This window comes from Gossypium raimondii, chromosome 6 (genome assembly GCF_025698545.1).
Source record: "Gossypium raimondii isolate GPD5lz chromosome 6, ASM2569854v1, whole genome shotgun sequence".
In the NCBI taxonomy this organism is placed as follows: Eukaryota; Viridiplantae; Streptophyta; class Magnoliopsida; order Malvales; family Malvaceae; genus Gossypium; species Gossypium raimondii.
Window position 1 is genome coordinate 7,990,152 of NC_068570.1, and position 25,457 is coordinate 8,015,608.

The 25,457-nt window shown below is 35.4% G+C and overlaps 1 protein-coding gene and 3 long non-coding RNA genes across 6 annotated transcripts; 3 read left to right on the forward strand and 1 right to left on the reverse strand.

The window, feature by feature from the left end:
• The first annotated feature begins 5,873 nt into the window (after window positions 1-5,873).
• Window positions 5,874-6,750, forward strand: LOC128041811 (uncharacterized). The gene is made up of 3 exons (XR_008196666.1): window positions 5,874-6,273; window positions 6,416-6,464; window positions 6,675-6,750. It is a non-coding gene; the product is annotated as an uncharacterized LOC128041811 (long non-coding RNA).
• Window positions 6,751-6,900: 150 nt separating this feature from the next.
• On the forward strand, window positions 6,901-9,358 carry LOC105774356 (uncharacterized). 3 transcript variants are annotated; one of them, XR_008196665.1, is made up of 9 exons: window positions 6,901-6,939; window positions 7,023-7,072; window positions 7,190-7,230; window positions 7,685-7,778; window positions 8,421-8,478; window positions 8,713-8,776; window positions 8,863-8,926; window positions 9,053-9,133; window positions 9,331-9,358. It is a non-coding gene; the product is annotated as an uncharacterized LOC105774356 (long non-coding RNA). The 3 variants fall into 3 exon arrangements; XR_008196664.1 differs by having other exon boundaries at window positions 8,424-8,478; XR_008196663.1 differs by having other exon boundaries at window positions 7,685-8,478.
• Window positions 9,359-10,217: 859 nt separating this feature from the next.
• On the forward strand, window positions 10,218-12,386 carry LOC128041926 (uncharacterized). Its single transcript, XR_008197042.1, has 3 exons — window positions 10,218-11,165; window positions 11,243-11,327; window positions 11,438-12,386. It is a non-coding gene; the product is annotated as an uncharacterized LOC128041926 (long non-coding RNA).
• A 6,901-nt stretch (window positions 12,387-19,287) lies between these two features.
• Window positions 19,288-23,277, reverse strand: LOC105774246 (protein NRT1/ PTR FAMILY 6.2). Its single transcript, XM_012596665.2, has 6 exons — window positions 23,111-23,277; window positions 22,882-22,984; window positions 21,151-21,368; window positions 20,512-21,053; window positions 20,059-20,405; window positions 19,288-19,963 (listed from the first exon to the last, which is right to left on the reverse strand). The coding sequence occupies exons 1-6, from the start codon at window positions 23,111-23,113 to the stop codon at window positions 19,416-19,418; spliced, it is 1,761 nt and encodes a 586-aa protein (XP_012452119.1). The 5' UTR covers window positions 23,114-23,277; the 3' UTR covers window positions 19,288-19,415.
• Between the last annotated feature and the right edge of the window lie 2,180 nt (window positions 23,278-25,457).

Genomic DNA, 25,457 nt, shown 5'->3' on the forward strand with positions numbered 1-25,457 from the left:
CATTTCCTTTACTTAATTTCTTCCTACCACTTGTACTCAATGTGGGTGTCTTCTTCCTACCATTATGCCCTATTAATGAGGCCTTCTGGCCTATCTTTCGAAGACTCTTGGTGAGTATTTTCAACATCTTTAGCCCGTAGCAGACTCTTTCCTTATCTTAATCCTGTATAACTTGCTTACCTTCCATCCATTGGTATGACTAACACGGTCCCACGCCAACCTGGTAGATTAAATTCTATTTGGATTAAATAGAGTTCAAATTCTTCTTCGTATTCTGCTTTAGTCGTATGACCTTTCCTTTAAGCGTAGCACACCTATCTGCTACGATCCACTATGGCCTTCAGTACTCAGCCGAATGCCGCTGTGTGGCCATCTGAGTTCACAAGTCATCTTTCTTACTGCATTCCCACATGGCTAGCCATTTAGCTGATACTTCCTCGATGGTTTTTTTCCTTTAAGAGACATAGTCTTGACAGACACTTCTACTATCATGTGTGTTCTTCTTTGTCAATGGGTTCTAATCACCTGTCCCTTCTTTAGGGGCTAACCAGCGTATATATGATACACTACTAGTCTATACAATTTCTCTGAATGCCCTCGGCGTTTCTTAATAACGGATCCTTATCTACAATCTTTGGTTAAACAATTTTTCATTTTCCTGTACATTAGGCACCACTAGTACGTCAACTTCCATGACTACTTTTCGCTGGACTAACATCCTTATGCCTTATTGATTTACACGGCTACTATTTCCACAGTTCTTTCTAGCTTCCATTACATTTCGATTCATTAGTGGATTCTTTCGGCTCACTGCTAGACCATTGCAAGTTCATACTTTTATTTTCCTTGTTTGTAAGTTATCCCACGATTTCTATTCTGATTTTTGACTCGTGTTTATTATCTCAACGAACTCTCTATGTTGCCATAGTTAACATATGGTCTTACTCGTCAAATTCCAGGTCTGCTGTCCTGACAGACTCCATTGGTTGCCATAGCCGAACTATGGTCTTACCCTCATAATCTTCGTGTTTACTGTCTCAACAGATTATCCCGTGTTTAATGTCCAGTTAGACTATTTTGTGTTTAACATCTCGTCGAATTATCCAGTGTTCAATGTCCTATTAGTTTATCTCGTGTTTAACATCTCATCGAACTATCTCATGTTTAACATCCCGTTGGACTATCCCGTGTTTAACTTCCCGTTAAACTATCTCATATTTAACATCCCATTAAACTATCTATGATGTCGTAACATCTTTCAGCTAGGGTCTTACACAGTATAATCCCCATGTTTACTGTCCCAGCAGACTATCAAAGGATGCCATAATGTCTTTCAGCCATCGTTTTACTCATTTTCATCATGATGCCATAGCATCTTTCAGCTATGGTCTTACTAATTTCCATTCTGATGCTATAGTGCCTTTCAACTATGGTTTTACTCATTTTAGGCTTATAGTCTTCGATCGAATCCATGAAGTAGCCCTGATCTTTACTCTTCTCATCTCAATCTATCCATTCTTCCATTTCACTATCCTATACCTTGATGCTCAAAAACCGCAGTGTCTCATCTACAAGGCCTAGAGCTTCACTCATTACGGGTGCGCACAACAACACCGTATGGAGGTATCTAATAGAATTATCCCATTTCCCTTCTGAACTTTGCCTAAACCCAACAATGTTTCTCATACATACATTATATACATTTCATGGACGTAATATCATGGAATTATAGCTAATTCATGCTTACTAGGTTACTTTAGAAGATACTCATAGACCCATGCAACCTTTCAACATACTTAACAGTGGGTTTGAGTATAGAAACTCATTTGATACTCCTTCGTCTTGTTTTCTTAGCTCTTCCAAACGTCAAAGCTTCCATTCTCCCAAAAACTAAGTAAGAAAATCAATTTATAGGATAAACTTAGTGTTTTTGCTTTAAAACCTCAAATTTTTAGAAACTTGCAGAACCCTTAAAGTGGTTCTAAAAACTCTTAACTTTGTTTCCTAAGTCTTACGTACATTGAAGGGCTCAGAACCTTACCAGCTTATTGGGTTCTCTACTTTTCTGACTTTAACCTCACGATCATTGCTCAATGTAGAGCTTTCCAATACCTTTGCTTCCTTGGAGCAACCATGGAAGATAAAGAAGAGAGGAAAATGAAACAAATTGGAGAAAAAGTCTCTCAGGAAGTCACTCTCCAGTTATTTATAGCCCTTCTTGCGTGGTTTTCCACTGTATAACAACCATTCATCCATAATCATTTTATCCCCCCTAAGGAACTGATTGGTTCAAATCCAACCAAACCAGATTTGAATCTCAACTATGCTCAAACTAGCATATATATTTCTCAAATTTTCTAGTAGAGACCGGTAGCTTACAGTCTCTTTTAATTTAACCCTTAAAGGTTCAATTTTTCAGGTTTCAAGGGAAACTGGATGTGATAGAATCGGGTTGAAAAAATTATTTAATATATTTTTTATAGATTCTATTACAGTAAAATTACTAGGATTTTAAGGGTATGAGAGGCGACAACCCTTGTGTATTTAACTAGGGTGTTTCACCCTTTTCTCCTAGTTAAACTAAGAGATTTTTTTTCTATCAAATAAATATCATTCATGTTCTACTAATTCAACTAGAAGTTTTTTTATCTCTCCCTAAATTCACACATTATGAATTTAGCAAGTAAAAACACAACATTAAGGTTTTACTATTAAGATGCACTCATACAATAAAATTCCTCACATGAGTAGATTAAGTGCTTAGTTCTCTCTATACATTAACCCATACAAATCTCTCAACTAAATAGATTATTTTAATACTTACTAACATAAAATGATCTATCACAATCCCATTAAAATAGTAATAAGATAAGTTGAAGACAATATAATAACAAGTAATGTAAACATGGACACCTCTTTTGTTTTAGGAATCCAGATATATCAAGACTAATCTCGAGGTATTCTTGGATTGTCACAAAAGAGTTATATCGATAAAGTACTCAAAAGATTTGGCATGCAAGGTTGCAGACCAAGTGACACCCTTGTTGCTAAAGGAGACAAATTTAATCTTACTCAAAGCCCTAAAAGTAACCTTGAAATTTAGGAAATGCAAAAGATTCCCTATGCATCAACTATTGGGAGTCTAATGTATGATCAAGTATGTACGCATCTAAATATTACATACATTGTTGGAATGTTAGGCAGACATTTAAGCAACCCTGGGATGGACCATTGGATAGTAGCCAAGAGGGTTATAAGGTATCTTTAGATAACAAAAAATTTTCTACTCACATATCAGAGGTCTAGTAAGTTAGAGATCATCAGGTATACAGACTCCAATTTTGATGAAATATTGATGCAAAATTTTGTCATTATGGTGCAAATTGTGACAATAATTGGTAGCTTTTATTCCAATAACAACAGGAGCACATCAAAATCAAAGCACATAGACTTTACGTTTCTGGTTGTTAAAGTAAAAGTTAAGAGTGATTAAGTATCTATAAAGCATATTTGGACAAACTCCATAATTGCGAACCCACTTACTAAGGGGCTACACCCAAGGTGTTATAAGAGCACACTGCTCATATGGGTGCAATGTCATTCCAGGATATTCAGTTTTAATGGGAATTTGTAATTTTAAATGCTTTTCTGTTACAGACACATTTTCGGTTATTTTAACTTAAGGTTATTTTCTGTAGAAATAAAATTTATTTGGTTTATTCACACTCTAATTTTTGCAAGATTTGATCTTACCAAGGCTAAGGAGGACCAGTTGGAAATAGGCATGTTTGGATCATATTGCATTTAATTTCCATGCAGCACATCCATACTTGTTCTATGTCATTTGGTTGTGTTAATGTATGTGGTCAAGGATGGATTTAACTACGATATATCTAACGAAAGTCGCCTCGGTTCTATGTTAACATAATTAATGGACCAGATTATTCAAAATACCTTTTGGACATGATAGTAAAGTTTTAAGCTCATAAGGTTATATAATAACATGTCATTATAGAGTAATTAATATATATGTGTGGTCCAAGTGGAAGATTGTTGGAAAATATGGACATCACATATATAATAATAATAATTATATGTTATTATTTACTATCATAAAAGATTAGCCCAAATTCAAAGTGATCCAATTTGGTTAAGGTTTATTAAACTGTAGTTATTAAATAAAGTATGGGTCAAATACGTGTGGATAATTTCGTAATTAATTTCTAATTGATGATAGGTGATTAGAAATTAGGGTTAATGTGCAAAAGTTATAAAAGTTATATATTAGGGTTATGATCTCCAAATTACACATACGTAATTTTTCTAAAATGCCATTTTAGAAAAAAGAGTCACATTCTCTAAATTATTTGTATGCTAATTTGGAAGATCAAAATCACAAGAGTGAAAATTTCAATAAATCAATGGATTCGTATACTTACGCATATAGTTTTGTTCTTGACGATTTGATATGATAAATCTGATTAATTAAGTTTTATATCAAATCTTATTTTACGATTCGACATTTTTATTATTTATTTATTTTTATGTTTATATTTTGCATTAATTGATTTAAAGTCTTATGACGCAATTCAATTTTAAAAAGTATATATGTTTTAATGTTTATGATTTCATAATTCTTTGATTTTAAATTATTTAATCAATCTAATTAACTATAGAAAATATATTGCTTAATTAATATTTATTACTTAATTATTTGTTTTGGTACCTTTTACATAATTATTTTTATTTTATGTTTAAAATTATGTTATTTAAAGGATTTGGTGTGTTATATTTTGCATGATAATATTGCAATTATTCAATATTAAAATTATGTTGTTGAAAAGGGGCAATTTACACAAAAAACCCATTTTTTTAAATTACCGAAATGGGCCCGGTATTTAATTATTTATCGGAATGGGCCATTTTCTGACAAATCGCGTCCACGTCAGCGTGATGTCAGGGGACGCACCAGCAAGTTGCGGCCACGTCAGCGCGCAACGGTAAAAAATTTGACCGTTGCCCCCCCCAACGGTAAAAAAAAACTATAAATACCTCCACCCCATTTTTTTCACAAACTTATCCTCTCTCAAATTTCCTCTCAATTTGCTCTCAAATTCCTTCCAAATTTCTCTCAAATCCATATTTAATCTCAATTTGCTCTCAAGTTCCTCTTAAATTTCTCTTAACTCTTTTTTTAAATAATTTAAAAAATTTTTGTTTTAAATTTTTTTGAACCGTAAAAATTTCTAAATTTCTCTTCATTTTTTTAAATAATTTTAAAATTTTGTTTTAAATGGTCGAGAATTGACTCCTCTTGATAAGCATCACATATCGATTGGAACAAAAAAATTGTAAGTGCTAAATTTAATTTCTAAATATTATTTAAGAATTTTTTATTTATGCATTTTTAGATCATTATTAATTTATTATTTCACTACACCAAAACAGACTTTTAGCTGCACTTTTAGCCGCGTTTGGATAAAAAATACTGGTAAAAATCGAGCATTAGCGGCGTTTTAAGAAAATCGCCACTAAAGATCGAGCATTAGCGGCGTTTTTCAAAAAATGCCGCTAAAAATGAGCATTAGCGGCGTTAACCAAAGCCCAACGGCGTCGTTTTCTTACCTTTGGGGGCTTTAGCGGCGTTTTCGTAAAAGCGCTGCTAATGCTGGGGTTTTTAGCGGCGTCTTTGGAAAAGCGCCGCTAATGCTGGTGTCTTTAGCGGCGTTTTTGAGAAAGCACGCCGCTAAAAATATTTTGTTTATTTATATTAATTAAAATACAAATGAAATAATTTTTGTTCAAAATGACCATAGCGGCGTTTTTTTTAGAAAAAGAAGCAAAAATCATTTAACTTTATAAAATCCCGCCATTTTACCACAATTTTCCCCCCTGAAATCCCTAATCTTCAGACTTTTCTTCACTCTCATTTTTTTCAGACTTTTCATATCCCGCTTCCTTCTCATTATCTCTCTCTCTCTCGGTTTCATTTCAATATTTCCCCTCATTCTTTTTCGTGAGAGGGAGAAACCCAAAGATTTTGTCTGTCGTTTCTTTTTTTTGGTGATATTGAAATCCCCTGTTTTCGATATTTTTTTGAAATCTATTGTTGTCGGCCTGTCTGTTTCTTTTTGGTTTTTTATTTGTCTACTTTCGTGAGGGATAATCCCTAAGCTTTCTATTGCAAAACTCACTGTTTCACTCTTTGTTTGAAATCTATTGTTGTGGGTCTGTCTGTTTCTTTTTGGTTGCTTTGTCGAAGACTAATTTCAGGTATGAATCTTTACTTGTGTTTGCGTTTTCATTTCTGTCTTTCTCTTTGTCTTTTGCCTTTTCATTTCTATTTTTAGTTTTAGAACTATGTTTTTTTTTACTTCTACTTCAGTTGGTTTACTTTATGATTATTAGTTTTCAGGTTTAGGCATCTGAGCTTTTGGAGCCGTTCGACCTTAACTCTTTGGATTGTAAGTACAATCAGATAAACATTTGAACTTTTTTTCATATAATTGGAGGGCCCGACTTCTACGAAAAAACTTGAGTATTTCAAGAAAAATGAAAAATCCGAGTCCCTTCTGTAAAAGAAGTCCAGCAACCATTGAATTTATAGCATAGGATTCTTTTTCTTTAGGTGACATTTTATGGTTATGAATTCTGATTCGATTCTTTATTTATAGGTCTGTTTCTTTAGACAATTCTTTGGGTCAGTCACAAAGGTTGATTACCTGACATTGAGGCATGGATTTATCATGGTAAGCTAAGCCATGGATTTCTATGGAGTTTTATGCTATTTTATTTTTCCTATTTTCTTGTTTCTAATTGAAACTTCAATCTGCAATACTTTCAGGCACATTTGGCACCTGAAAACGAAACAAAATTCGATTTCCAGAAATACATCAAGAGATCATTAGAGGATGATTTTAAAGTTGTTGTAGGGATCAGGTTGGTAGTCTCAAGCTAACCAAGAGTTCTTCAATTTTATTAGTTAAAACTTTACGATGCTAAGTTAATGATTGTGTTTGCAGTCCAATCATCTGGTTCATTGCTATCTTGTTCTTGCTTGCCTATACACATGGTAAGTATCTCATCATATTCATAAAGAATTGAGTTCAATAGTGTCATCATATGAACATAGTGATGGATATTTTTGAGCTTACTAATGATTAATGATCAATTTGCTCTTCATCAACAGGATGGTATTCATATTTATGGCTACCTTTTATCCCCTTAATTGTAAGTACAATAGCATGTTTGATTCATTTGTACATGTATTTCTGGTTTGGGATTATGAGCAAATTGTTTGATATGCAAATTTGTACATGTAGTTCTTTCCTTTCTGTTGCGTGTTTCATATGCAATTGTTTGATCACCTTATCTAATAAGTCATTTTTTTCATCAAATTTCAGTATGAATTTACGATAAGATCTTGCTACCATGAACATATTGAACAGTTTGAATAAATGCTTATTTTTGCAAAAAAAAAAAAACTGTGGATATAATTTATCCATGTATTTTCTACTTTAGCATGGCCTTGCTGTCATTATTTTCATAACAACTAATTTACTTGTATTCCATTCATTAGTTTATTTTTCATAGAATGTTTTAGTACTTTCTTCCCTAGTTCTAGGTTACTACCGATTGTTCTTTGAAGCTCATTGCTAAAGCATAATTGTTGGATCTTTTTCAGCTGTGGATTTCTTCAATCAGGTGAATCTGCTCTATGGTACCCTCACTAAGTTTTGTACTCCTGAGAATTGCCCTACAATGACTGCAGGACCTAAGTAAGAGATATAAACTAGATTCCTTTTGCCCTTTTCAATAAATTAGGCGTACAATTCCTAAATATTATTGTTTTCCCTCATGACCTCTGTCGTGTTTGGATCCATTGATGGTATTGAAACCTTTTCTCTCAAACAATGCATGTGTTCAGTCTCTAAGGATCTAGATAAATCAAAACTCCCTCAACTTGAATTTAGGTTCTTTATCTATTTGAGCTAGATGATACTGTATTAATTTATTTTTGTTAAAGTTATATATATCTGCCTTTTTTTTTTTTTTTGAATTTTGATGTCAAAATATATCATATAATCTTGGCTGATTAGTGGGATAAGAGTTTGACTTTATATCATGTTTTCTTTGATTTGATAGTCCTAGGTTATGATGACATGATGTTTATTATTATTATGATTTGCCTTTGTCTTTTGTAATAATTTGATTTTTGCCATATTTTAAATGTCAGTAGAAAGACATCAAATATGTTAAAGCTAAAACTATTATATTATTGATATTTAAATATCTTTTGCTTTAATTATGAAATTTTCAAACTTACTAAATATGAGATTCGTATTGATAGCTTAGAATATTTGTCTTGTAAAGAAGAGTTTATGTATTTGTATTGATATTTAAATATTTTTCTTGTAAAGCAGTGCTTCGTGTGACAACAAACATCGCTCGGGAAGGTCTCGTTATTGGTTCCTAACGGTGAGTTTTATATCGACCATATATCAGTTTGTAGCTTTCCGTGTTTAAGAAATAAATTCAGTTAGTTACAGATTATATGTTGTTCTTTGAATCTGATCAATGAAGTTAATATAAACCATGCTAAGCAGTGGAATAAATTCAGCTAGCCTTGTGCAGACCCTTTAACCTTCTTTTTCTTTTTTACTTTGTTGTTTAATACAGTTTATAGGACTAATGGTTTTGGGTTTGGTGCAGTTTTTGCACTTGCAAAGCTTATGAATGTCAGTGAAGATGAGAGTCAACTTTCTGCTATAGCTAGGTATGGCCTTTTTTACTTATAGAGATGCAAGAATTTTAGTTGTAATTCAATTGATGATTTATTGATTTTTTAAAAATATTTTGTAGGCAAGGTTCAGGTAGTGCTTGTCGGAGTTTGTTTGGTGGATTCGTTAAGTGGATTATGGGAAAAGTAAGTTCTTTCTGTATGTGTTGAACGGTTCATTTCTGCATGTATTTAACAGTTCATCTTTCATCAAGAAAGGTAGTACCTTTGAGTAACTAATTCTTATATTTTCTTCTTTTTTAATACCTCTAGGAGGATGATGGAAGTGATAGTCTTGCAGTTCAACTAGTAGATGAAAAACACTAGGAAGATCTCTTCATCATTATTGCTGTGGTGAGTATTTTCTCCAATCCTCATGTTTTACATTTTTCCAACTATAGGTTTATAGTTGCTACTCTGCAGGGAGATAATTTTTTCCCCACAAGAACATGAAATATACTTACGATTAGATTTTGCAAGATTCTGTCTCAATTAATCTGCATCCTTTCTCGTGGTTTGGTATTATTGATTGCTAAGAGATTGACTTGCAGGAGAGGTGCAGAGGATAGAGCTGCAGAGCTTTTGGGTTTGCGTGCATGCAATTTTCGCCACGACACTCAAGCAAACTTGGAAATGAGTTTGGTGTTCACAAACTATGACCCTGGGAGAGATTAGGAGGATGGGAGCAAGAACAATAGGTGCCTTTTTCTTGCCATCGTTTGCTAGGAATATTTTCTCATGGATGAGCTTCATGCAACCTAATTTTTATCCATTATCAAGGCATTTCCAACACTTACCCTTGGAAAAATTAACCAACCTTTCTGCTAATTTTCCCAGAGAAAACATGAAAACATGTAGATGAGAAGACTTCCAAGCAAGTTCATCCTCATATTATGCATTTTGGTCTACTTTTTTAAACTAGAGCAAATTTCCTCACTTGTGTAGATTTCGTAATACATAAAACTATTTAAGGTTGTCTAAAGTTGAACTGACTCATGCCTACTCATTGACATTTTGAAATGTAATTAGGAAGTTGTTCCAAAACGCACAATACAGATGGAAGAAGCCATACAAGTTTCTCATATGTATTATTTAATTTAGTTTTGATTCTAAATTTTTATTTTTACTTTAATATTTACGACAACTTGAGTTTTAACTTTTGTATTTTAATTGTGTTATTAATTTATTATTTTAAATTCTAAAATTAAATTCATTAATTTTTATATTTAGTTTTAAAGTTAAAATTTTCACAAAAATTTAATTTAAATAATATTTTTATTTATCCTTAAAAGTATATTTAAAGTTCAAATTTAGAAAATAAAAACATAATATAATATTTATTAAAAAATAAATATAATTTGATTAAAATAAATTTTTTAAAAGTTATATTTTTAGCGGCGTTTATGGGAAAAGCGCTGCTAAAGGTCATGGTCTTTAGCGGCGTTTGTGGGAAAAGCGTCGCTAAAGGTCATGGTCTTTAGCGGCGTTTGTGGAAAAAGCGCCGCTAAAGGTCTTGGTCTTTAGCGGTGTTATTTTCTAAAAACGCCGCTAAAGTTAGCGACGTCATTAGCGGCGTTTTTTGCGGCGCTTCTAAAAGCGCCGCAAATAGCGACGCTAAAGGCCTAAAAAAGCGTTGCTAAAAGCCTGTTTTGGTGTAGTGTTTGTTATAAAAGTTTGTAGATCGGGTATTGGAATGCAATATCCGAAATATGCATGGTCCTCCATTATCGTTGGTAGAGAACTACCTGCGGGAAGCGGGTTTTTGGCACGTGGCGACGGTAGGCCGAGGATGCAAGGTGGACCCGAAACTAATCAGTGCGTTGATCGAGAGGTGGAGACTCGAGACGCACACATTCCATCTTCCATGTGGAGAGTGCACTATCACTCTAGAAGATGTCAGTTTGCAATTGGGATTGCCGGTGGACAGGTACCCAGTCACCGGGTCTGCTCAATCTAGCGATTGGGGGGCAGTGTGCTACAAGCTTTTGGGCGCTATTCCGGAGAAAATGGAGGGAAGTAAGATCGAGATGGGCTGGTTACGTGACACATTCCCTGATCCGAATGAAGATTCAATCGAAATTGAAAGAATCTGATATGCTCGGGCATACATTCTTTAATTAATTGGAGGTTATCTGATGCCCAACACGTCACAGAGACGCGTACATCTAAGATGGCTACTGAAACTCATTGATGTTAGAGGAGCTGATGAATTGAGTTGGGGGTCTGCCGTCTTGGCAACGTTATATCGGGAGATGTGCGGAGCGACGCGACCGAGGAGAGCAAAAATCGGAGGTTGTCTGTCACTACTGCAGTCATAGGCACGGTTTCGCTTTCCATTTCTACGTCCTCGAGTGGACCACCCATATACATTCCCACTCATAACGAGGTAAATTTTATATTAGATTTTATAATTACTATTTAGATTTTTAAAAATAAAAGTATGCTAAAAATTTATTAAATTAGGTGGAACTAGCCGGCAAGTCATGCTCGAGTACCTACCTCTCTTGAAGATATACAGCTTCTATTGGACCAACGGTCGGAAGCACAAGTAAGTATTAAATAAAATAGATATTTCCATACATTCGCTAGTTGATTGCTATTTAGTATTTAGTATTTAGTATTATGTATATAACTAATATTTCTATCATGTTCATATAGTTTCAATGGACACCATACGAGGATCCGGTAATTCGAGCAGTAATTCCGAAAGAGTTCTTACAAAATCTACAAGCTTGGCACGTGAAAGTCGTGTTGATCAACTACGCAACCGTGGAGCCGCACCAGTCAGACAGAGTGCTACGACAGTTTGGATATAGACAACCGAGTCCCGTAGATCCTGAGGTGTTTGACGATCAACACAAAGTCGACCTTCGGCAATTGAATATGGATTGGCCGAGATACTGGTCCGAGTACATGGAAATGTGGGAAGATCAGTATGAATATATACCAACTCGAGAACCAATCATCGTTCCAGAGTTAGTGTGCGTTCCAGAATACATGCCATGGTTTAGGATCCATGGCAAGTCATATTTACTGACGCCAGAAGAGAGGCAGCGACAAATACGTGTCGAAAGGGAAAGGCGCGGGCCTCTAAATCCAAGAGGACAAGACGACGAAGGCAGCCCCTCAACGAGGCCCAGACATTCACCCGACTCATCATCAGCGGCCATGTAATCACCAAGCCCAACGAGTTCACCGACACAGTCACCCGACGCAGCAGTTCAACCGATGATACCCACGCAACCGCCTTTTCAGATGATGCTAGGTGCGTTTCCTAGTATGTATCCTTTTTCGAGTTCTATGGCAGGTTGGAGCCAAATGCCCGGTCCAGCTTCATTTCCTGTTATGCCGAGTGGACCGCCGATGTATAGGCCAGCGACGCACGAGGGATCGCAAGAGGGGCCGTCGGAGAGCTCTCCTTTTTACCAATCCCCACCAACGTATGGGTTTCAAACACTGTCCCCGTTCATGATGCAAACACCTCCACATACACTATTCTTTGAAGGTGGATCATCGTCCCAAGTCCGGCAACTAGATGTCGTACTGGAAGAAACAGAATCCCCGCCGGAAAAACAACTGCCGCTAGAAGCTAGAGAAAGGAGGAATCCAACGCAGAATCGGTACGCCATGTGGCATCGAATCCCCGGGCATAGACATTGATTGCCGTATTTAAATTTATTTGTACAAATATTTTGAATATTTTGATATTATTTTATGTAATAAAATAATAAATTTTTTGAGTTATTTTGATATTATTTGATGTAATAAAATAGAAGTTTATTTGATGTAATAAAATAGAAATTTTTTTGAGTTATTTTGATATTATTTGATGTAATAACATGAGATTAATTAATTTGTACAAATATTTTGAATATTTTGATATTATTTGAGAATTCTACTAACCATTAATACAATTATCAGTTAATATTTTTACATTCACATAATGTTAGATTTGAAAAAATGTTTTGATTGTTACTAACAATTAATACAATTATCAATAAATAATTGAAAAAATATAATTTATTTACAATTACATTCAACTATTCCGATTAGGGCATGATCGGCTTGTATGGCCTGGATTCCTACACCATCCGCATAACTTCTGTTGACTGGCTGTTTCTCGGATATCCATATTGTTACGTATTCTAGTCGAGCAAGGTTGACCCTTTGGTTTACGACGCAATTCTCTATCCGGTAACAACTTAAAAGGAGCAAGAGATACGGGCGACCACTTACGTTCATCTAGGACCGGTGGGAAAACGTGTCTCCAGACACTGTACATGTTTTCTAATTTGTACACTTCGTCCACATAGCTCATCAGATCCACACGGAGATTCTGACAAGCTGCAATAACGTGAGCGCATAAATAACAAAGTGCATCAAACATCCCACAGTCACAAGTCCTATTTCGCAAGTGTACACGATATTGCCCGCCAACAACACCTTGGTGCGGTCTGTCAAACTCTGTCACGCGAAACCATAAATTATCTCGATCGTGACACACTGTGTGCATGGTGTTTGCCCTCGCCTTGGCTTTGTTAATTTCTTGAACTACCTTACTGCACCATACATGGCCTCCCTGCATCTGACCTGCATAACTTGCTGCTCGCTTTGGAAATAGTGCTGCCAAACGAAAATATGTCTCTCGCACAACCGATGTTATCGGTAGATGGCGCGTTCCTTTAAGAACAGAATTTATGCATTCAGCCAGGTTTGACGTCATATGGCCATATCGTAGGCCGCCGTCGTATGCTTGTGCCTACTGTTCGAAACGTATGTTACAAAGGTAGTTCGCCCCTTCTCCGTTAATTGAACGTAAAATTGCCAACATCTCATGAAAACGATCTTTATTTATTTCATACCTTGCCAATATAAGATCATAGCGAATAATTTATACCACTTCTATCAATAAAACTAATTCAAATTGACAAACGAAATAACACAGATATAGACTAAATACCCATGTTGGTCACTTGTCGTCGTTCGCTCTTAGATGGATATTGCCTGTAGTAGTTCGAAGCAACGTGTCTTAGACAATATTTATGGTGTGTGCGCTGCCATAAGCTTCCCTATCGATCAAATGCAGCTAGTATACCGGCGCCCCGATCTGAAATAACACAGATATCAGGTTGGGGGCACACATGCCTACTTAACCTAGAGAGAAAGAAATCCCAGTCATCAGACGACTCCCCCGGTGTTATTGCAAATGCAATTGGAAGAATTCTCCCACCGTCATCCTGTACCACCGAAAGCAATAGCCGATGAGTATACCTACCGAACATAAAGGTACCGTCAATTTGTACCAACGGCTTGCAGTATGGAAATGCATCTCGGCATTGCTTAAAGGTCCAAAACAGGCGTTTGAACACTTGGCATCCATGTAGCAATCGGTTGTTGTAGTACGCATGTTCTGTTTCAAGGTATGTGATGGCACCTAGGACGTATCTCTCTAGCACCTGACATCACTGCCATATTTCATTATATGAGGCGTCCCACCCATTATGTATCTTTTCCAACGCCTTTTGCTTAGCTACCCAAGTCTTGCGGTAAGAGGGCATGTACCCCATTTGGCTACGAATATTGGCAATTAACACCGGCACTGAAGTCTTGAGATCTGCTTTAACTGTGGGCAGTATCAAGCTAGCTAACATAGCTGAATCAATCTTGAGATGATCTTATGGAACACTTATAAACCGAGTACATTAAATAATGCAACATTGCATAATAAAAGTATTATTCAAAAACCGTCAATACTGTACCTGCAGCACATGTATGTGGACCTTTGTACTTTTTAATCTCCCACAACCCTGTCCTTTTCCTTAACGAGGCATAGATTTTCCATGAACATGTGTCGTCTTGGACCGCACACTTTGCCTCAAAATTATCAGATTTGGATTTAACGACGTGGTAGTTAACGCCGTTTTTGATGCTATGTTGTTTCAAATCACCAATAAAACTATCCTTGTTGGTAAAATGATTACCAACTTCAAATTCACCGGAATCTACCCCCGAACTTGTACGATCACGCAACCGGTGTGGTAGATCTGGAAACTTTAATGCATCATCTACAGATAGTTTGACATTATGCATGTGGGCTAGAGGTGAGTATGTTCTGAATCGTGGATTTTCTTCTTCATCTGAACTCCTTTCAGCATCTTCAGGTTCTGTTGGAATAGGCTTTGGTTCAGAAAATAAGCCAACTTCTACACCATCCAGCCCGGGCTCTCGAGGTGGATCCACATCGGAGTCATCTTCTAACCCACAATCATCTGCAGCATACGAGGTCCCCTGTCATGTCCCAAATTTAAGGTTGTCGAAATAGTGGTTTCGTAACCACAAATCCGATGAAAAAAATTATTTTTCTTATATTTTTATGGTCTATGATTTCACAAAATGATTTTGTGAAAATTTCGTTCGAAAATTTTGACGTTTGGGCACTCAATTTAGTCAAAAGAACTAAATTGTAAAAAGTGCAAAAGTTGAGTTCTACATGTTAGAGGTGTCCAATTGTTATGAAACTTTAAATTGGAGGTTCTTATATGATAATTAGACCATTGGTTAAGTTGTTAGACAAAAATGGACATGAAATAAGTGAAATAGAAAATTTTTAAGTTAGGGGCAATTTGGTAATCTAGTAATTAAAATGAATTAAAAGGGAAAAAGATGGAAAATTGTGCTCATCTTCTTCATTTGGATGAAATCAGCAAGGGGGGAAGCCATAGTTAGGGTTTTCAAGCTACCAAGCTCCATAGTAAGTGATCCCAAGCCCTGTTTTTAATGTTCTTTACGTTTTTAGAGTCCTGGTAGCTTAATTTAGCTTATTCTAGCAATAATTTAACCTAGGGTTTATATTTGGAAAAACACCCATAGGTGAAAAGTGTTTATTTTGATGTTTTATGATAGAATATGAAGCTAGAAATTATGTTAAACAGCTTTTGCTAGCCGATTTTAAGCGCAAACGAGTAAGTTGACATAATCGATAAAAATCCCTAATGTACATAAGTAAGTGTTAGAGTGAGAATTTGATGTTGTCATAGAAGAGAAAAATGTTCATCATGTCATAAAACATAATAATATGAGATGAAATTTAATTTCCGAGCCTTGGGGCAAAAATGTAATTATGTAAAAGTTTATGGGCAAAATTGTAATTTTGAAAAAGTTAGAGTCGAGGGCTGTTTTGATGAATGTGAGTATTAAATAAGTTAAATTTGCTATTTTAGATCAAGAAGAATGAAACTCGAGGTTAGACAAAGGGAAGAATAAAGTTGAAGACTAAGTTGGTGATTTGGGCTATATTTGGTACCGAGGTAAGTTTACGGTAAACAAAATGAAATATTTCAATAATTATTATTAATGCTGCTATTTTCCAGTAGCTATGAATTTATTCCATGAATTTATTTGATGTTGATTCAAGTATAAAATGATAAAGAATTAATATTAAAAAGTCCCGTTGATACATAAGGAAAGTACTGGATACAAACGTCATTACATTTGGGTAAAGAGATCCCATATAAGACCATGTCTGGGACATGACATTGACATCCTTGAGATCATGAGAGGTCCCCTATAAGACCATGTCTGGGACATGGCATGGGCACCGACATGAGAACATCCCATGTAAGACCATGTCTGGGACATGGCTTTGGCATGTTTTTACCAGAAGAGACCCGAGTATCCTTATTGTTCCAATGTAACTCAACGGGCTAATAAACGAATCATGGTCAGGAAAGTTCAGTTAAAAACATAAATGGCAAGCTCAGGTAAGTTATAGGAGTTAAGAATTTATTATATTATCAATTGATATTCAATGATGCAGCAAGAGAAGAGTAAGTTATGCATACAAGTATACTAAGAAAACAAACAAGAGAACTAGAATGAGATTATCTAAAGAGTAAACTAGAGATATAGACACTTGAGTTTAATTATTTGTGTTTAATGTTGTTATTTATTTGCTAGTAAACTTACTAAGCTTTATGCTTACTTCTTTTATTTCTCTTTCTCTTATAGTATTGCAAGGCTACTTCAAGGATCCTAAAGAAGTCGTTGATCGTCCACACTATCAACCACAACTGCTCGGTATTTTATGATGAAACTCGTTTGAGTTATGGCATGTATAGGGATTTAGTTATTTTGCATGTTTGTAATTATGATTTTGCTAAAGAATGAGGTGTAAGTATTTGATGATGAATGATTATTAAAAATGGTTAAGTATGAAGGTGTTTGTTGTTATAAGAGTCTAGGTGATAAATTATGCATGGAAATCATGAAATGGGTAAAATTTTGTAGAGAAACAGAATTCAGGCAGCACAGTGATGTGACTTTGAAAAATCACCTAGGATGGTATAAAATGAATTAGATAGTGAATGATATATGGAATTAAATCTTGTTGAGTCTATTTTCATGGAAAAATAACGGTTTATCAAAATAAATTTTATATTTTGAGATGTGTGAATTTTAGTGAGACAGGGTCAGATCTATTTTTGGAGTCCCCTGTTCTGAGTTTAGAAAATCATTAAAAATTATAAAAAAATGGTTATGAGTTATAGTTTATATTCTTAGATTCCTTAATGATTCTATTTTCTGTAGGAACAAGTAGGAACACCATATGAAAATCCTATAATGATAAAATTTATTTTTAGTAACAAGAGGTCAGAACAGTCGAATGGTGAAACAGGGGAGACTTTAACTAATAAACTGTACTAATTGGCTAAGCCAAAAATTCTAAAAATTTTATGGTACAAAGATATATGAGTCTAATTTTAGGGAAAATTTATGGAATTAAATTTTGAGTCCTGTAGCTCGAGTTATAATCAATTTAGTAACTTCTACGTGATTGGACAGGTTTGCTGTAAATAGTGAAATTAATTTTCAAAGTAAATTTTTATGCTCTGAATTAGTAAGATAAGCTAAGTAATGCTTCGTGCTTGACTCCGAAAACGGTCTCGAGTAAGGGGTGTTACATCCCCTCACCAGTTGATGTTGTAGGGAGTACATCATCCCTTCTTCTGGGCATTTGATAACGTCCCCAATTGGATGTAGATTGCCCCACACTAGAACTTGATGCCGTTCCCCAGAATGTATTTCCAGCATCAAACATCAAGCCACCGACGTACATGTCCCATCCACCGACAGAGTGTCTTGCAGGGGATGTGCATTCGACACCGCTACCAAACATGGGCTGTTCCGTATTTTGTAACCCGCTAACCGAGTGTCGGCCAGGGGTCGTGTATACATCTCGAACACCGGTCGCAAGTACATCATTTGGCGATGTAAATTGTACATATAACTCAATATAAAGTGCTCCACTAGCAAGATGAGTCTACACCATTGCCTCCAAGCTACGAGCACCTTTTATGTCAAACGAGTCATATGTCACCGGATCAACAGAAGAACAAAATCGATACGTGATAGACAAAACTTTCATTGGCGTCGTTCCGAAAATTTTACACCTAATTCTTTTACGAAGTTTTGTCAAATCTATATTCTGGTTAAAAACCAGTCGCACCGTATTCTCCGACAAAAAACAACACCATTCTCGGTGTGGCAAACCTCACCATCGTAGTAAATAACAGCACTAATACGTTCACTCATATTTGAAACTCTAACCTTCTTAGCCTCTCTAAATTGTTTCTGCTGTGACTTATGCATTCTGAGAACATTTTTTGCCTCATTTATAGCATCAGCCCAAACATGCTACTGTAGCAAAAGCGCGTCCACGTGGGTGCAATTTCATAAATTCTTCTCATAAAGCATCATGGTAGAAGCGATTTTAAACTATTTGCTCAGAAACGTCAACTCGAAATTATTTCTTCTAGGACCAACTGTAGCAAAAGCGCGTCCACGAGGGCGCGATTTTAGAAATTCTTCTGAAATAGCATCCTGCTTGAAGCGTTTTTTATACTATTTGCTCAGAAACGTCAACTCGAAATAATTTTTTCAGACTCATCAGAGCAAAAGCGTCCACGTATGGTAGCGATTTAACAAATTCTTCTCATAAAGCATCTTGTAAAAGCGATTTTATACTATTTGCTCAGAAATGTCAACTCGAAATTATTTCTTCCAGGACCTAAAAATCCTAAAAAAGCCTGAACCCTAAACCCTAAAAGCCAAAAAAACCTAACATGGGAAAAACGACAAAATTGCGTCCCCCGAAACGCACTACGTGGCATGAAGTCGCGTCCACGTCAATGGCCCATTCCGGTAAATAATTAAATACCGGGCCCATTTCAGTAATTAAAAAAAAAGAGCTTTTTTGTGTAAATTGCCCGTTGAAAAGATTTGATTTGTTTATTCTATTTCTTGGGATATATTTATATTTGTATTTAGTATAATTCGATGGTGCGGTAATAAATTACGTAGCTTACTGTGCAAATGGGATAAATAGATTGAGTTATTGATTTAGCATATCTTCATTTATCAATGTTCAAATGTTGGTGATGGGTGACAATAATGGTGGAAAATGATTTACTTGCGGAAAAGAGTAAAGAAGGTGAGCAACAATGATGAAATGTACTTAAAAATTTGCTTTTCTATTAAAAAGAAGAAAAAGAGAGAGAAATGGAACCAAATCTTAATACACAAAGGCGAAAAACAAGCTTAAAAAAAAACACCCATATATTGCAATCCCTGAAGTAGTTTAGCACTTATTCTCAGCAGTAGAGGAGCCATTAACAATGGTGTCCATTTGTAGAGTAGCTGGTTTGGATTTCCTGGGCTTGAACCATACTGCTGAAACAATATATAGAGCAAAATTTATGACCCCCAAAACGGCTAAAAGTCCATAGAAGCAGTCAAGTCTGCCGTGGTTTATGTTATCAGCCAGCCATCCTTGTCCACCATTGCTGCCTCCCATCACGCTTTTCACCACTGATACCAGCAGACTGCTGACGAAGAAACCCAGAGACAGTGTTGTGAGGAACAAACCAGTGCTCATGGTTTTCATTCCTTTGGGAGATTGAGTGATGAAGAAATCAAGCTGGCCTGTGTAAATGAAAGCCTCACCGGCACCCACTAGGAAGAACTGTGGGATCAATATGAACACTGTTACAGGCAGGGTTCCAGTCGTTGCACTTGCACCCGTGGCTCGAGCCACTTCCAGTCTTTTCACCTCGGCTACTGCGGCAGATGCCATTCCCATAGTTGATAGTGCTAAGCCTAAGGCAATTCTCTGTAGGCTGCTGAAACCTGTAGCACCAGAAAGAATTGAAATGGTAATTATATTGAAATAAATTATAGCATGATTTAGTATGTCATTTATTATTTTCCTAATACATACATACCTGGTTTTCCTTTCCATTTCTTCCATAATGGCATAACGAGACGGTCATAAACAGCCAGAGTGATCAATATAGCTGCCACAAAGAAGACAGTGAGGGAACCTGCAGGAATTTGGAAACCTCCAACTGATCTTTCCATGGTGGAGGCTTGCTCCACTGAAAAGGTCATCATTTGTGCGTAAGTGGTCCAAAATAAGATGGTTGTGGCCCATATTGGGAGAAGCGCCGCCATCATTTTCACTTCCTCGACCCTTGTGACTGGGCTAAGTTTCCAAGGATTTGGAGCAGCAGCAGGCCCAACGTTTCTCTCAAGATCACCTTCCCCAACAATGGCGGCCTTGTCCAAGAACCTAGGATTTAGCACATATGAACGAAACAAGGGGAAAAACCGTTAAAAGCAATGAAATAAATGATTAAGTTATGTATACAGAAGACTGAGTAGATTGGAAAACCCACCGAAATCGATCTGTATGATGGATTCTTGAAGTTTCAGGAGTGTCTTCGTATAATAATTCGACATTGTAAGGTAGTTTCATCTTCCTCTTATTTATTGCAGCTACAATAACTTGGAAAATCTGAACTATTGGACTTCCCAAGCTTTTCTTGTATCTGTATCTTTTGGTCCCTGATAAAAATATCAAAACGGCTACAAACATGGAGACTGAGCAGATCCCGTAAGCCCAGCTCCGACCAACTTCATCTTGTATGTAAACAAGCACTGTGACCGCCATCAAGGTTCCAGTACTGATGAAAAAGAAGAACCTGTTGAAAAAATAAGCCATTTGGGATTTCTCCTTTTCATCTTTTTCATCGAACTGATCAGTTCCAAATCCTGAGACACTGGATTTCAGGCCACCAGTGCCTAGTGCAATTAGATACAGAGCGATGTATAAAATCCCCATCTGAAATCCATTGGCTTGTTTGCATGTATGGGATCCATGGCATGGTGGTGGGCGTAGCTGTGGCAGCTTTGTAGCCAATGCTAATGTGCCAGTCCCCTACATCACCATATACATCATAATCACAGTCAAAAACTGATCAATTAAAGATTGAAATGAAAATTTTCTTTTCTTTGTTTCTTTCTTTAACACTTACAAGTGTTTGTATGATGGAAAATATGGCAATTGTCTTGTATCTGCCGAGGAATGTATCAGCAAGAAAGCCACCAAGCAAACACAAGAGAAAAGATGTGCCCATGAAATCTGTGACTACGTTGGCTGAAGTTGAACTTGGCAAATGCAGTGTTCCTCCCAAGTATGTCACAAGGTTAACTGCAATCCCCATTGTTGACAACCTCTCACAGATCTCAATCCCTATGAAATGGTTTCAACAAATCAGCATTATTACATGTTTCACAAATTATTTTATTATCAGCTTTTTTTTCTAGTGGGGGGAGTCGACGATTGTAATTTGATGACTAAGAAGCAGAGATTTATTAAGTACTTCAATTACATTAAATAATCAAAAAGGTAAGTGAACCTTTTTCTTTCTTTCTTAAAGGAATGTTAATGGTCAGCAGAAAGTGAAACCTATATAATAATGCTATAAAAGTGGAGTTATTTAATAACATAAAGAATTATGGTGGAAAGTAAATGGTGAAATTCTGCTATTATTCATTTTACTTTGCATAAGTTATAGATTTAATATATGTACCATAATTTGATTAAATTTAGTTTTATATTTTTAAATTGATCAATTTTAGTCACTATATTTTTTCGATTTTGAAATTTTAGTCTTGACCAAACAGTAATAATTAAACCTATTGGATTTGCTATTAATATTATATTATGTGCAAAGTTGTAGATTTAGTCCATGTTCACCAAATGGGTTATTTTTAATCGCTATATTTTTGGATTTTCAAATTTTCAACCTTATTATAATAAGTAACCATCATTAAATTCATCAATTAATTTTCTTGTAAGTAACATGTGAATATAACAAGTTAATAGAACATTACATGTACAATAATATTATCGCGTTGGTTTTTAAAAATAATATAACTTAATTAATGAATTAGTGTGAGGAAGTCTAAAATTTCAAAAATCTAAAAGTGAAGATTAAATTCACAAAATCCAACAAAAAGTAAATTGGGGTCGAAGACATTGCCCTCAGTCATAACTTTCAAGCATGATTGGCACTAGATATATGGAATATCTTCCTTATTCCATAATCCAAACAGAAAATGACATGAACTTTATCCTCATTGTAAGTATTTATGAATTGCAGCTCTGACGGGTCCCCTCTGTGTAACTCAAATTTTGGTAAGTGTCTGATAGAGCCAGGTGTCTAATTTGTTTTCCCATGTTTTGAGGACTAGCGTTAAGTTTTTCTCTTACTTGTCAAAGGCTTTCATGTATTAGTGCTGAATTTGCTAGTAAATTTTTGTGTTTAATTCCCCGGTTAAAAAAATTTGGACTTATTGTACCAGATATATATATATATAGGCTTAAAAGCCCCAACACCTTTGCATGAACTAACCGCCTGTTGCTTTGATGGAATATCACCATCCCCTTTCACACATTCACCAGCAATATTTACTCTCTATTTATAATTTATACTTTTTTCTTGAAATACTCATTTTTAACACTAATATTCAATGGATATCTAAATATAAGCTATAAACATCTGTTGGACGTATTTATGTATCCAACACTAGTAACAGAGATTCTATATGATAATATGATGTCAAATGGAATGCTGAATGCTTGTCCAGCAAAATAGTGGTAAGCCAAAATGTGTAAAGCTGTCTTAAGTTCATCTCAAACCAGCTCAAGTAATGATGGTGAAACAAAATTCAATGGCAGATGGTATAAATAAGGAGCAAACCTAGAATGAGTGCAGCTGGCATCCAACCACCAGTTTTGGATCTGTCAGCCGGGAAACCCTTGTAGTCCACCGCATCCGCCACCGTCCAACTCATCTTCCCTTCCTGATCAGCGCATCAACAAAATATTTTAGAAGCATTGAACCAAATGATCATGTTCACAAAACAAAGAAGGAAAATGGGTTGTCAGCCATTGTTCATATATAGTGTGCATGGAAACTAAAAACCCACCATGTTTCTGAATATTTTAGCTGTTAAAGAAAGAAAGAAGCACCACAATACTGAAAAAGAAAGACAGGAAAAGGAGAGTAAGGTTGTAATAAATGCCTTTGTCTTTCTATGGTTGCTTAAACTCGCAACTTGGAAGTCTTGGAAATTAGCTTCCCTTTTTATAGGCAAGAAGATTACAAGTGTAACAAACAATGTTGAAGTTAAAAAACTAAAAAGTGGCTCTCCACTAAGTAAATAAGACAGATTACTAGTCTTATTTTATAGATATATATTATTATATTTGTATGTTAAGGGATTAGGTTTATCGCATTTTTTTTGTGTGGTGGAAGGTTCTGGCACTGATTAAAACCATCTTTTTCTTTTTGTTATTAGCAGATATTTTTTGAGAAAATATAAGGAAAATTGTAAAAAGGTGATGGTGATTGAAGAGGGTTAAAGAGGAAAAATGGAATCTGCAACATGCAAAATCACACCTTCAATCATCTCACCTATTCTATGTGGTAGTGAACGTTTTGAACAACAGCACCCTGGCCTACGCTTTTTTAGTGCCTTTGATGCCCCACATCCCGATACCACATATCCAATTTAATGTATTGTATTTTACTAAAGGCAAGCTTAAATTTCTACGTATATACCATAGCTGATATAGGAAACTATTGAGTTGAAAACATTAATATTATTACAACCGATCCAAAAAAAGAGAAAGCAAAGGTTTTCCTGGAAAAGAGCCAAAAGAGAGTGGGGTTAAAGGTTTCAACACTGAAATGAATTGCGATATGTGACCTTTTTTTGACATGAAAAGAATGTTGCAAAGGTGCATAAAGGATTATGTCTATCATACACCTCAAAGTAGTAGTTCTTTATGCTTTTCAACTGTCAATTTTGGTGAAAGAAAAGGGTATTGCCGACTTCCTTTAGTGTGAGAAGATCAGGTATGTTTCAATCATGAAAAGTTACAGTTGTGAGGTATATATGTTAGACCCTAAAAAGGATTAGAACCCTAGAGAGGCACTGGTAAGCCACAGTTCTGAGGTTTATATCTTTTAACAAAAATTAATGAGTGTTACGTGTAACGGTAATGATGAGATATATTATATTGCTATGAAGTAAATTCAAATTCAAATCCTAAAAACGATATCAGCAACTAAACTTGAAAAAGATACAAAGATGTCTTGATTATGTTAGACCCTAGAAATTTCCTTACCAAAGCCCTAGCAAATTAACCAAAGAAAAGTCCTTTCTCATCACCTGATATATCATACATATATAGCAGAAACTTGTATAGCAGCAATCAAGCAAAGAGTCTCCTGAAATCACACGCAATTGTCTGGATATACTCAATCCAACAGCAGTCTACCTTTTTATTGTACTTAAAAAGAGAACATAAGGAACACGAGTACTGCAATCATTTGAACAACATTACGAGTAACAAGTGTGTATAAGTTGATAATGTTTGTTAATGTTTGTTCTTCTCTTATGGATTATTTAGCTCTTATGTTAATGGCCGCAAATATAACCTTTATTTGTTGTTGTTTTTTCCCGTAGAATAAAACTTTTATTAATAACAAGCAGTCAATTGCCATGTTTGTTAACAAAACATAACATGGGAAGAACCCACAAATACAATCAGAACCATATTCCCACAATCAACACCCAAAACAAGTTTAGAGAGATCACCAATAGAAATCCAACAAACTTTATTTGTAATAGGAAACTAGATTTACAGAGTCCATATATTTCGGATGTGTTCTTTCCTTTTATATGAGATATCAATCAAGTTAATTCTGAAGATTAAGGATGTGATCCAAGGATACTTTTAGGCAATACAATTCCTATTGTCAATAGGATGACTTCGTCACCATATGGAGTTGCATCGAAGACATTATTTAAGGGATCTTCATCCTCATTAGAAAAGAGAATTTGAGAGTGCACATTAATGTTCAATTAGGAACTTTTAGCCGTGCAATTCAAGAGCTTGATTCGCTCTTTTGAGAGTTAATCGGCACCTTCCGTAGGAAAAGTTTTGAGTTCTTAAATACATAACTCTCATATTTAGAGTTATATTACTATAGTTTTTATAATATTTTAGGAGGTAATGTTATCACTTAGTTTTATTACATTTTATTGTTTTTTAGCTAAAATATGTTTTGTTTATTTTTATTAACTTTAGAGTTAGTTTGGATTTACTTGGCATTTTCTTCTTTAAATTGTAGGTTTCGACTAAAACATGGAAGGCTTGGAGCATAGACTTTAGTGTGATGGAGCTCAATCTTCAATTGAGAATTTCCAAATAGCAACTAGTCCACTCCACCGCAGTTCTGCATTCAGTGGAATGGAATGATTAAAA